This window comes from Gastrolobium bilobum, unplaced genomic scaffold (assembly GCF_033153095.1).
Source record: "Gastrolobium bilobum isolate Gb01-03AN ecotype WA unplaced genomic scaffold, APGP_CSIRO_Gbil_v1 utg8498, whole genome shotgun sequence".
In the NCBI taxonomy this organism is placed as follows: Eukaryota; Viridiplantae; Streptophyta; class Magnoliopsida; order Fabales; family Fabaceae; genus Gastrolobium; species Gastrolobium bilobum.
In genome coordinates this window covers 65030-78029 of record NW_026898476.1, presented here as the reverse complement: position 1 = coordinate 78029, position 13000 = coordinate 65030, and the positions used below count along the sequence as shown (strand labels likewise).

The window sequence follows — 13000 nt, the reverse complement described above, 5'->3', positions numbered from 1 at the left end:
ACGAACACTTGTAAAAACAGAAAGAGTCGTGTCCGACACGCTCGGACATGGCGACACGCTCCGACACGGTGTCGGACACGCGGTTAACATTTTCCGACAGGTTAACCATTTCGACACGCGAATTTGACCATGTCCGACACGGTCAAATGGCATTTTCGTAATTTTTTTTTAAATTTTTTTTTAAAAAATTAAAATATATTAATAAAGCTTCGACCTGATTATATCAATTTTATTTTTTTGTCTTTTTTTTCCTTAAGTAGATAAGAGATCATCTCAGCATCATTGTTGTCAATTCCTATCACGCTCTTGTTGTATCTCCTTGTCTCTGATCTTTTTCTCTAATATAATTTGATCTCTCTATCTGATATTATATATCTCTCATCCCAGTTCTTATTTTTTTTATTAAAGCTTCCATCTTTATAACGTGTTGATAGGTATTATTAATTTAGTTTCATTTTTTTGTTAAATTATTAAATATTAAATGAAATATACACTATATAAATTAAAAATATTATTTAATATTAAAACGTGTCCCAACGTGTCAAAATCCATAATTTTTTAAGATTGACATGTCAGAGTGTCGTGTCGTGTCGCGTGTTGTATCGGTGCTACATAGCTTGTATTTGTATCCATTTGAATTTTTATCTCATGTCACCACTTTAATGAATAGATAACTTGACAAATACACAATAAACCTGAGTGTTTTCTTTACTTACGGAATTACAATTAAGAAATAAAACACCTTCCTTAACATAATCACCTTAGCGTTAGAATCGCTCTATAAGTTTGGTGAGGAGCTAATTAGGTCGCAATCAATTATGTTTTTCGACCAATCAACCTGTTTTAAACATGTATTTAACGGAAATGAATAGCAACAATTCAACGTACTCGTTGTCAAATGCAATAATATTTCTCCACTACACAGATGTGAAAAATGTCATTGAGGAAATTGGTCGAACACCTTAAGTCCCGCCATCGAGTGCACAACACGCTCTCTTCATTTCACTCATTCTTCTCTTCAATTTCCACCACTTCCCTGCAAACTGCGAAACCCAACAACAAACAAGAGGAACAAGATCCTCACTCTCTGCTGAGACAAGACCCAATAGAGATATGCACCTCACTGTGGGTCAAAACCTTCTCTTCCCCAAAACACACTTCATTCCCCAACCTCACTGGTTTTCTCTCCAACTTCGATCTCTGGGTCTTCGCCTACCAGCGCTCTTGCGCCCACGCCACTGGCACCTTCCCTCCACGCAACGCCATTCACTCCAACCATCTACGTGACCTTCTCTCTCTTCGTAACGCCGTTATTCGCGGCCGTTTCGCCTGGAACGACAACACCCGCCAATTCATTCGCGCCCCGAACGACAAGAAAACCCTATCGAAACGCAAACTCGAATCCGGCGAGCCATGTTTTCAAGACAGGGTCATTCAGGAGGTTCTGTTGATGATTCTGGAGCCGGTTTTCGAACCCCGGTTTTCCCCCAAATCGCACGCGTTCCGACCCGGTCGAAGCGCACACACGGTTATTCGAACCATCAGGAGTAACTTCGCTGGTTACTTGTGGTTTTTGAAGGGGGATTTGAGTGAGATTTTCGACAGCGTGGATAGAAATGTTGTGATGGGTTGTGTTGAGAAGGGTACGAGGGATAAGAAAGTTCTGGGCTTGATCAAATCTGCACTGGTGGGGCGTGTGTCGCGCAATGAAGACTGTGATGTTGAGAAGTTGAAGAAGGATAAGAAGAGGAAAGCTACGAAGAAGAGGCTTCTCAATGAGAATGAACCGAAACCTGATCCGTATTGGTTGAGAACATTCTTCAGTTTCGCTCCAGAGGAGGCTGCTAAGGTACCATCTTATGGCCATTGTGGGATTTTAAGTCCATTGCTTGCTAATGTTTGCCTTAACGAATTGGATCATGTGATGGAGGAAATGATTGTTGAGTATTTCAGGCCTTGTAAGTTTGATTCCATATGGAAGTACTCAATTGATGATGGCTCTCATAATCCTGCATGGCCAGAGTTTGTTCCATCTAGTGGGAAGGAAAAAACTAGGAAGATGGATTACTTAAGATATGGGGGTCATTTCCTGATTGGGATCCGGGGGCCAAGGGAGGATGCAGTGGAAATAAGGAAGAAAATTGTTAATTTTTGTGAGAGTAAGTTTGGGTTAAGGTTGGATAATTCCAAGTTGGAGATTGAACATATTACAAGGGGAATCCAATTCTTGGACCATATAATATGCCGAAGGGTGATACACCCAACCTTGCGTTACACGGGTTCTGGAGGTAACATTGTGAGTGAAAAGGGTGTGGGAACTTTGCTTTCAGTTACTGCTAGCTTACAACAATGCATTCGCCAGTTTAGGCGGCTTGAGCTTGTGAAGGGTGATAAGGACCCCGAGCCACTTCCCTGTAATCCTATGTTGTATTCAGGTCAAGCTCATACCAACTCCCAAATGAATAAATTCCTTGAGACCATGGCTGATTGGTATAGATATGCTGATAATCGCAAAAAAGTTGTTGGCTTTTGTGCATATGTCATTCGTAGCTCTTTGGCTAAATTGTATGCTGCTAGGTATAGGCTAAAGTCCCGTGCCAAAGTGTATGGAATAGCTTCACGAAATCTCAGTCGTCCTCTGAGAGAGAGCAGTAACAATTCGGCACCTGAATATTCAGATCTTTTGAGGATGGGGCTCGTTGATGCAATTGAAGGTGTTCAGTTTTCGCATATGTCTTTAATTCCATCTTGTGATTATACTCCATTCCCAAGAAATTGGATCCCAGATCATGAGAGGGTGTTGCATGAGTATATAAAACTTGAAAATCCCAAATTTTTTATTGACTTGCTAAGATCCATTAAGCAGAAAGGTTTAAGTCTTTCTCAAGATGAAATATCTCAAATGGTATGGGACTACAAAACTCTTGGGGTTCGAAATTTTCGATCTGATGAAGATAAAGAAGTGAAAACTGATTTAAAGGAGATAACTGGGTAAGTTTGGCAATGACCTAAAATTAGTGGAGTCTTCTATTATCAAGGTTCTGCTTCAAAGTTGGCAATCTCAGAGAAAAATTGTAATATGCTTTGTTCATCCATTTTCTATCTTGGATGTAAAAGTCCATTAAATATTATTCTCACAAGAAATGCTATTCCATGCTGACATTGTCTCTATAAAAGGTAGAATGTGTCCATTGGAAGGGTGCAGCTCGGATGGGGGTGTTGTAATTAACTACTGACAATATAGATGACGGCAACAGGTACAAACAGAATTTTCTAGGATGTTTAACTGCTTGTAACCGGTGACTTTTACATTAGAATTTATATGGACTGAAGTTAGGAGTTTCCTTGAGGCATTATATCTTGTGTGAAATTGTGAATTCTAGAGGATATTGTTCAATATATCAATAAAAAGTTGTTTGCTGGTTATGTCACCGCAGAAGCACTACTAACATGCTAGTATCTGATTGGATCTGTGTTGAAGGTTTACCTACAGATTTAAATTACTTAAAAAGGAAAATTGATGAAATATTCAAGAGGAATTTTTTGCACGGGAGGTATTAGGAGGTCGAGGGTCTCCTTTGGAATAAAGAGAGGTAATTTCATCTACTTGTACTTTTTAATTGCTGCAGGCTGGAATATTTGTTGGATCTGTGGTTGATAAACTTTTCTAATTGCTGAAATTCATGTACGTTGGGATTCTCTCCTCTGCATCAAAATATAGTATTTGGTAGTATATTTTATCTAACTTCATAACAAATCGTCGCATTTGTGTAGTCATGATACTGCTTTTCTGTGTTTCTTTTATTTGGGTTTGTATAACAGTTGTAGACCAACAGTCATCTCGTTGTGCTTGTCTAGCACTGGAATGTGTGACAGTATCGCAGTTTAGTTTACCTACAAACTTGAGGGATACAAAAGTTTGTCGGGCATTAGTAAGACATAATTATCTCCTAAACGTATCCCAGAGTAAAAGGTAGGTCATAGGTGAGCATTTGGTGCCGGATTTTAGCTTTCTATTTTTGAAATTTATGTAGTGTCAATTATTTAGATTAATCAATTATTTAGTATATATGGTGATCTTCTTACGCTTAACGCATGCTGGTATTCTTGCGTCTGCTTATACTGTTTCCTGAGTGAGACTAATGCGATGAATTTCTTTAAAATTCACGCAAGTTATGAGGTAGTCTAAATAGTAAATACTTCATTAGAAGCTAGGCGAGTTGTAGAAATATCGATACTTTCTGCCAAAAAAAGGTTTTGATTTTAAGTTTACCTTGAATTGTATATTATGCAAATTAATGGTGGCAGCTTGATCTGACTTGGAGATTGCATGCAAAAATAGTCACATGGCCATGGCAATTAGCTGAGATTGTGATTGCTGCGATATATATACATATGCATACATATACATGTATGTAAGTATATATAATTCTCTATTGTTACTCGTTTCAACTAGAGGAATAGAAAAACCTTTTAAATTACTTGAGTTGCTTGGATGTGCTAGAAAGTCTTTAAGCTTACTTCATTATTCAAGATTGAAAACTAGAAGCCGGCTGGAGGTTGTTGCTCTACAATTTCTCCTCTGCATATCTATGCTTCAAAATAGACATTGAAAAAAAGCCATCAACGCATATCTAAGTTTATCAATTATCCTTCAAAATCAATAATCTTCCGGAATCACCTCCGGTAGCATTTGGTTTCCATATTAGGTAGTGATTGGTTCGGGAGAAATTTTTTTTTACTAGGGAAATGTAATTGATAGGAAAATGGTTAAAAAGTGAGTTTGGTAGGAAAATGTAAAAAAAGTTGTTTGGTTGACCGAAATATTACCAGAGAAATTTATTTAAATATGCAAAATCTATTTTCGAGAGAAACTTTGCACCTGTTTTTTCACTTTCTCAGTTATCTCAAAATACCACATCTCAAGTGGTATTCTGTAACAGTGAATTTCATCCAAAAATCAACACAAAAGTCATTTTCCTATCTATCCTATTTGTCTAGTATTTTTTGAAAAAATCTGAACCAAACGTGGTATTTTTCAATATCCACTTACACTTTCCCATCAATCTCAAAATAAATCTTCAACCAAACACTACAGCAAATGATAAATTGAAGGAAAACTGGTTACATATGAAATGAGAGAAATCCAATGATTGATCTGCAACTTTATTGAAGAAACTAGTTTTCAATGGATGATTTTAGTCATTCAGTTTCCTTGAGATCCAGCCACTCCCACTTGGAACCGTCCCAGCTGTGATAGAAACCGTCCTCTTTCACCAACCATTAAATGGTGTCATGGCCTTACGAAAATAAATTCATCGTAATTGGGAAAAGTTCAAAAGCCGCACATGTTTTCCCTTACAAGCAATTTATACCTATAGCTCGAGGCGTGAGCATTGTCGTGCAAGGGAGAAAGAATGTTTACCAACACGTGTTTGTTACAATAATGTGGGAATTAGATTGTGAGCGATCCAAAGAGAGATGTATCAGAATAATGTTGTAACTTGCGAGTCTGAAACTCATTTGTATTATTTTAAAAAATATAGAGTAAACACCCTTTTTAATCCCTGTCAATATCTACGAAGTCCTTTTTAGTCCCTGGCAATATAAAAGGACCAAATTAGTCCCTGAAATTACAAAAAAGGGCCATGTTAGTCCTTATGTCAACTCCCAAATATGTAGAGTGGCCCTTTTCTTGTACTTTCAGGGACCAATTTGGTCATTTTTTATTGCCAGGGACTGAAAAGGACTTCGTAGATATTGTCAGGGACTAAAAAGGATGTTTACTCAAAAATATATAAAGTTTATATTAGAAGAAACAGTGAAAAACTGCCATTGATAACAACATACAAACTTTTGTGAAAATTAGAAACAGAAGAGACATGTTTGAGCTTCATCTTAATGGTTAATGACAGCTTTTTACTGTTTTTTCCTCCAATTCAAGGATTTCATTCCTTCTATATATGGAGGGAAAAGATACTTGTTTTTATCAAAACATGTTGAAAATGAGGAAAAAATATATCTAATATTACTTTATATAAATTTGTCTAATGTTTACCGAAATTATGTAATTTTAGGGTTGAAAAATTAAAAAGTTAGAATAATGAATACTATTATAATCCTGAAATAAATTAAAATTACAAGCAATGTTAATAAAACTGGACCGATTTGGGAAGGTCGATCCGAAAATTAGTAAATCGGTCATATAACCGATCCGATTGAAGCAACAGACCAGCCATGCATCAGAACAGGTGCGACCTGGTCGGTTTTCATGAAAACCGATGATCCGGTCAGTTAACCGGTGACCCGACCTAGTCCTAAAAAAAAAATTCTAAATTTTTTTTTCAAAAAAATATATCATAATGGACATATTTGAATACTTTTTTTGATTATTGACTTACATAAGTTATGTACCTACAACCAATGTTGTTAAAATCAAGATCTTAAGTAAAATCGGAAGGGGATTAAAAAATCGTAAAACGTAAAATCGTAATGTAAAAAAATCATAAAAATGTGAAAGCGTTTGGAATATTAGTAAAATCGTTTTGATGAAAAAAAAATCATAGAAACGTAAAATCGTAGTGATAAATTGAGATTTTAACAACAATGCCTACAACACTAATATTATCTCAATTGTGCACTATGCAAATTTTTTTGATTTGATTCATAGTTAGAAATGTCGTTTAATAAACCTGAAGTCCCGTATCACGATCATTATATTTTTGTTTGATTCTTTATTGGATAATAATATGTGATTTATTATTTTTTATATTATAATATTTGAAATTTTTATTATTATTTTTAGATATTTGAGTATGTTTATAATTTTTTAATATAAATTATAGAATTGCATATAATTATCGGGCCATGCGGTTGAACCAGTGACCCACTGGTTGAACCAGTGACCCAGTACCTCGACCGGGTCAATGACCAGGCGTGACCAGGCCGATTTTAATAACACTGGTTACAAGTGCACCATGATTTTTACCCTTAAACGACATCGATAAGCAAAAAAAAAACACAAAATTATTTAAAGTAACTTTAGAAAAAATGAACTCTAAAAATTATTATACTTTTGTTTAGCCTAGTAAAAAAAACTTATTTCTTTTCAAATTTTATTTTTTTTCATAAAAATCGTAATGATGCCCAAAATCAATCTTTGATGTGCTAATGTATTTCTCTACGATTATCAATTTATTTGGATTTGATTATATTTAGTCAATTTGAAGTGAATATATCTGTAGAAAGTGGCTAGATCTAGATGATTGATTTTTCTGAAAGGAATATCACATACTTGATACTTAATAGATGAGAGAAGAAAGAAGATTATGAGAATTTAGGAATTAATTTAGAAATGCATCTATATCAATGATATAAATCTCGGAGCAACTCCTTCAAAGTATTAGGTCATTGGATAATTTTGTTCAACCGGTAAATCATTTTGTTATTAGAGGTTTTGGATTTTTGGTTTTCTGTTCAAACCGCCGCCTTTAATTCAATTTATAATCACCAACCGCAAGCATTTTTGGTTCGACAATAAATCAAATTGCGGTTTTTATCATACCCATGACTCCATTGAGCCATTTATCAACCCACAGTGAACAACAATTTGTGCCTTTTCTATTAGAAAATAATTTTTTTAAAAATAATTTTCTTCAATACTATTTTTCTCAATTGTAAAACAATGCTAACTAGTGGCGGAGCCAGTTTACTTATTGAGCTAGAGCCAACAAAAATTTAAGTGAAACTTAACACTAAATTTTATTTAGAAATTTAATCATGATTATTTAGACACATTAAAACTTTGGTTAATTTTTAAAAACAAACTGAGGCCAAGGCCCCACACACAACATAGTTACGTCACTGATGCTAACAGTAACATACTATCTGATGTGATGTTTAAGTTTTAGTGCTACGCTATATTGAATTATTAATGTTAAACTCAATCTCAGGCATTTGGTTTCCTTAGAACAATTCTTTAATTGGACGAAAATTGCTTATACATGAAACAAGATTAATGTTGATGATGGATCTATAATTTTATTGAAGGAACAAGCTTCCAGTTGGATCGATCCCAGCTATGGTAGAAACCATCATCTTTCAGGGGGTGTTTGGTTGGAGGATTTTGATGAAATAGATGGAGAAATTAGAAGTGGGATTGTAAGGCAACCACGTTTGGTTGAACCACTTTCAAACTTGCCTGGGTAAATTCGAATGATAGGTAAGCCATTTGCATATGTATCCAAATCGATTTAGCCGGCCAAATAATCCCACTTCAGATGTGGTATTACGTCTTTGCTATCCATTTGCTCACATTGTCTTTCTTGCAGATGACCAGCGTACCCTCTATTAAGCGCGCGAAACTGAAAAATGTCGTACCAAATTGCAGAGTTGTTAGTTGTCACTTTCGACCATAGACTTGCACAGACGAACACGGATTCATGAAGGTTGGCTACTTTGGGAGGTTTCTCGGTGGAACAAAGTTTATTTTCGTCTATGTTTTTGGGTTTTGTCCACACAAAGTTTATATTTTAATTATTAGTGACCATGAGAACGATGTCAGAGGAAGAAGCACCTTTGGATGCTAAAAATTCAAACTTGGGCAAAACCCTTTTGTTGGGGTCGCATGCAAGTAGCTCAGGTACCCTACCAATGATGTTGTGTATTTGGGAGATGGAGAAATCATGGTTTGTGAAGAAGGCGATGACTGAATCGGGCTTCAGGGATGTGTCGAAACGAACGCGCTTGTATGCTTTGAGAGCAGTTTCAAGTGACAAACCACAATTGTTTGTGAGGTAGGATATGGTGAATGATGGTTGTTGATCTGAAGTGGTCGAGAAGAGGTTGAGAAATATTGGTGATTCGTGGGGTTTCAGAAAAAGGTAACATTTTGGGGTTTGTGGCAATTCGGAGATAGCCTTGTGGCAAAACAAACTCACGGATTAACTAATAATTTTTAGCAAAGACGTAATTTTTGGTTTAGTTAAAATATAACATACAAGTTGGCTTCAGCTGGGAGGACGTTTATATAATATTTGTTTGGTTTAAAGATGAGTATGATATTGCTGGTGGTGAACTTTTTGATAGGATTATTGCCAAGGGTCATTACAGTGAAAGGGCTGCTGCATCAATATGCAGACAAATTGTCAATGTTGTTCATATCTGCCATTTCATGGGTGTGATGCATAGGGATCTGAAGCCAGAGAATTTCTTGTTATCTAGTAAGGATGAAAATGCACTTCTCAAGGCAACAGATTTTGGCTTGTCCGTTTTCATTCAAGAAGGTAAAATTTTTATCCATTCTTTGGTCATTTGTTCTAATTCCTCCAGTATATTAATGTTATATAGTTCCAGTTTAAGCAATGGATGGAGTCTTTATGGAAAAATGTTAGCTTTAGCATAATTTTTTGGCTTGAAATATTAGTGTTGAATAAGCTACTAAGTTGTATTGAAATTTTTTAAAGGTTTCTATCTCAAATTTTATGTTTAGATTATCCTTTTGAAGAAATATTTGCAAACTTTTGAAATTGTTCTTGTCTTTCGAATTAGAAATTTAGTTGTATTTGTTCTAGTATTGTACACACAATAACAAATACTCAATTGGTTCAATTCCTTAAAGGGTTATACAAAGTAGATTTGATGCCCATTGTTGTTATTGGTAGCCCCTGTTTTGTCAAAGCTTGGTCTATGAAGTTTGAGAACCTTTAAATTTGCTTGATCGCACATTTTCTTAAAGATGTAGATTGGAATTAACTTCTGCCAATTAATTTAGCAAAAGCTTCGTATCATGGTTCTTTTCTCTCCATGTGTATACAATTATGCGTTCTTCATGACATTTCAGTTGCTATTCCTTTTTGTGATACATGAATTATATTTTCTGTAAGCGTGGACATGGAAAGTAACATCCTATAATATGGTTGGCCATCTTGTATTTATGACAGAGAGTTAAGCTTTGGTTATACCCAAAATTCATAAGCATGCACGCATTACCAATAAGATAATAATTTATTTTATTCTGTTTTCTATCCCATTTTGTGCTAGCAAATACGTATACTGACTCTGAAATCTAATTTTTTGTATGAGCCTTAACCGATACAGGTTACAAAAAAAAAATTGTATGAGTACTAGCATTGATCATATATGCCTTTTATGCATCCTCATATAATTATTTAAATGAGTTTTGATCGATGATATGAAGATAATGATTGGTATGATTGTATCGTTGCTTGTTTTACTGAATATGAATTGGAATGTACTCATTTGTTCCTATAGTTATCATGTTCAGTATTTATTCTGTCACCATGGTCTTCATTATTACATTGTCTACTGCCATATGGGGAAGAATTTAACTTGCTTCAGATTCGATTGTTTGACAGTATTTATTCAGATTCGAAGTCATGGGTAATGATCGTTGCATCAGGTTGGAATGTTTGACAACATTGCTGCCAAAAGTTGCTGATTATTGTCTTCCAACATATACTCCAAAGGACAACAAATGTGGTCAGTACGTTATTGTGGTGCACCACGACTACGAGTGAAATTCAGATAGTGCAGAAGGCAATAAAGGATTGGAGTGAATGCAAATATATCAATTAATCTAGTTCGATATGTTTGTTATATTTAATTTCTTTTTGCTGGTGATTTCCAACCTTATTATCGAATACGATACCCACCTTTTCTTTCTTTTATTTTTGAGGGCAGTGGCCAGTGGGTTCATGAATACATTTTCAGTACGGAAAACCAACCATTAATCTTCACGGTTACATTTCAAATATAACATGGCAATGAGTCACAATTCACAAATAAATGAGGTTCTAACTCAAGTAGAACATTGAAGTTAAGATAGATAAAGCACTACGATCGTCGTGCTTCGTCTATATCAGCATCTTCTTCCTGCCACGACACGGCTAAATATTTGAAACACATTTATTTCCAACAATAAGTCATAAATATTTATAGGGGAAAAGAAATAAATAACTCTATCCAAGTAATGATGCTTCCTAAAACCTTACACATTGTAAATGTATTAAATACTTGGGAATGAATTCATTTCTAGGAGGAGCAAAGGCCACAAATGATGCTTCCAGAGCCAGTACGTTAAGCTGGAAATTGAAAACCTCAAGCCAGTGCGTTAAGGACCGTAATTTACAGTTATTTTAAAAACAGGGACATTTTCGTAATTGCCACTTATTTTCCCATCTATATTTTACCTCAAACCAAACATAGACTTTATAAATCTTACCTAATTTGCCCGGTTAAATTTTGTCCAACCAAACAACTTTTTTTATATTTTCCTACCAAACTCACTTTCCAACCATTTTCCTATCAATTACATTTCTCTAGTATTCAAAAAATTTCTCCTCAACCAAACGCCCCCTCACGGACCAATAAATGTTGTCATGGCCTTTGTCTCTCTTGGATTCGTACGCGGCCCAAGTAGTGAACCATCTCGACCACATAGCAGTGCATTCAAAATCTTGATCCACAAAGAACAAAAAAAAATCTTGATCCACACTAATAAGAGTTTGATTGAAATGATTACCAAGTTTGAGATAAGACCAAGAACATAAGCAGCTAGAGGTGGCAAAGTGGGTCGCTCGACTCATTCCGTTAAAAAATGAGTTAGCCTGCCCCGTCCCGCTTTTGAAAGTGGGCTGAAAAACTCAGCTCGTGCCGTCCCGTTTGACGGGTTGAGCTGCCAGCCTGAGCTTATTTTATACTGACCCACCTCGGCCCGCCATCAACTCACCAAAAAATGAGTCGACCCCCCTCAGTTTAGCTGGTGGGGCGGGTTGGCCCGCCGAGCCGAGCCCATTTTGCTAGCTCTGTAGGCCGCAACGAAGTTTCAATTGGTCGATGGCGGTGTTGGGTAAGTCATTTTGTATGTCAACCACGAGCAAACATGTAGTGCTCCCGGACCAATGCACCCCTTATGAGAGAAAGGGGAGGAGAGAGGAGAGAGAGAGGAAGAAGGAGGAGAGAGAGGGGGACCAGGGAAATTATTTCCATCAACCACAACCTCTGAGCTAGCCGGCGGTGATGTGATTAGGAAAGGGGTGGAGATAAAGACTAGAAAGAAGGGAAAGCTCTCACAAAAAGCCATTCTTTTGTGTTGATGGTGATTCAAATTTATCTTTAACATACAGTGTAGGAGTGTTTGCATATATTGGAAATGGATCCTCTCATGTGTAATTTAACATGATCATGTCATGTTGGAGGATCTTAACCATTAATAATTAAATAAACGGTGATGATTGTGTAACTTTCTATCCTTATATTTTTTTCTCTCCTCTCTTCTCACCATTAATTTACTCATGTATGGTTATGATTACCCCACATAACATGTCATGTTAATTAGCACATGAGAGGATCCACTCCGGCATATATTTGGGTTGATTTAACCATTGGATGTAAAAAAAAAAATTATTGTTTTTCAAAATATATTTCCAAAAAAAAAGAGTCACCAATTGGCACCGGGTGATTGGTGATACATTTTTCATCCTCTTAATAATTGATTTATAATTAAATATAATTAAAATGAAAACATGTGAGAAGTGCATTTTGGATTACGATTAAGTACAAATTGGGAATAACATTAAATTCATTTTGCTTCCTGGTTATATCATATTAATGCACCTTTAATTATAGATGATCATGGGCCCATTTGGATTGGTTTAAAATAAAATAAAATGTATGCATTACCTTTTTTAGAAGTATTTTTTTTTCAAAAATTAGAATTATTTTGAATTTAGATCAATATTTAAAATAATATTTTATCAGTTTTAAAAATCCAGATCTTGCCTTTTAAAAAAGAATTATTTTATTTTATAAATTGTTTTTTTTTTCTCAAAAATTGCATCTAAACACACATAAAATAAATTTTGGTAGAAAGTAAACAACACTTTTATTTGAAAAAAAACAACTTCCAACAACAACAACAACAAAAAAGGCCTAAAGCGAGTGATGCCTCTGGTCTCTCTTTCTTCCTCTCTATTTTTGG

At 35.4% G+C, this 13000-nt stretch overlaps 1 protein-coding gene across 6 annotated transcripts; it reads left to right on the top strand.

The window, feature by feature from the left end:
- The first annotated feature begins 906 nt into the window (after positions 1–906).
- LOC133316597 (nuclear intron maturase 1, mitochondrial) lies at positions 907–4240 on the top strand. Of its 6 annotated transcripts, none has more exons than XR_009752233.1 (3): positions 907–3074; positions 3182–3257; positions 3482–4240. XR_009752233.1 is itself a non-coding variant. In XM_061518368.1 (3 exons), exons 1-2 carry the CDS (start codon positions 935–937, stop codon positions 3234–3236), a joined length of 2112 nt encoding a protein of 703 aa, XP_061374352.1. In that variant the 5' UTR covers positions 907–934; the 3' UTR covers positions 3237–3257; positions 3482–4240. The 6 variants fall into 6 exon arrangements, 2 of the variants coding, with proteins under 2 accessions (XP_061374352.1, XP_061374354.1); XR_009752231.1 differs by having other exon boundaries at positions 3178–3257; positions 3482–3493; XM_061518368.1 differs by having other exon boundaries at positions 907–2991.
- The last annotated feature ends 8760 nt before the right edge of the window (positions 4241–13000 follow it).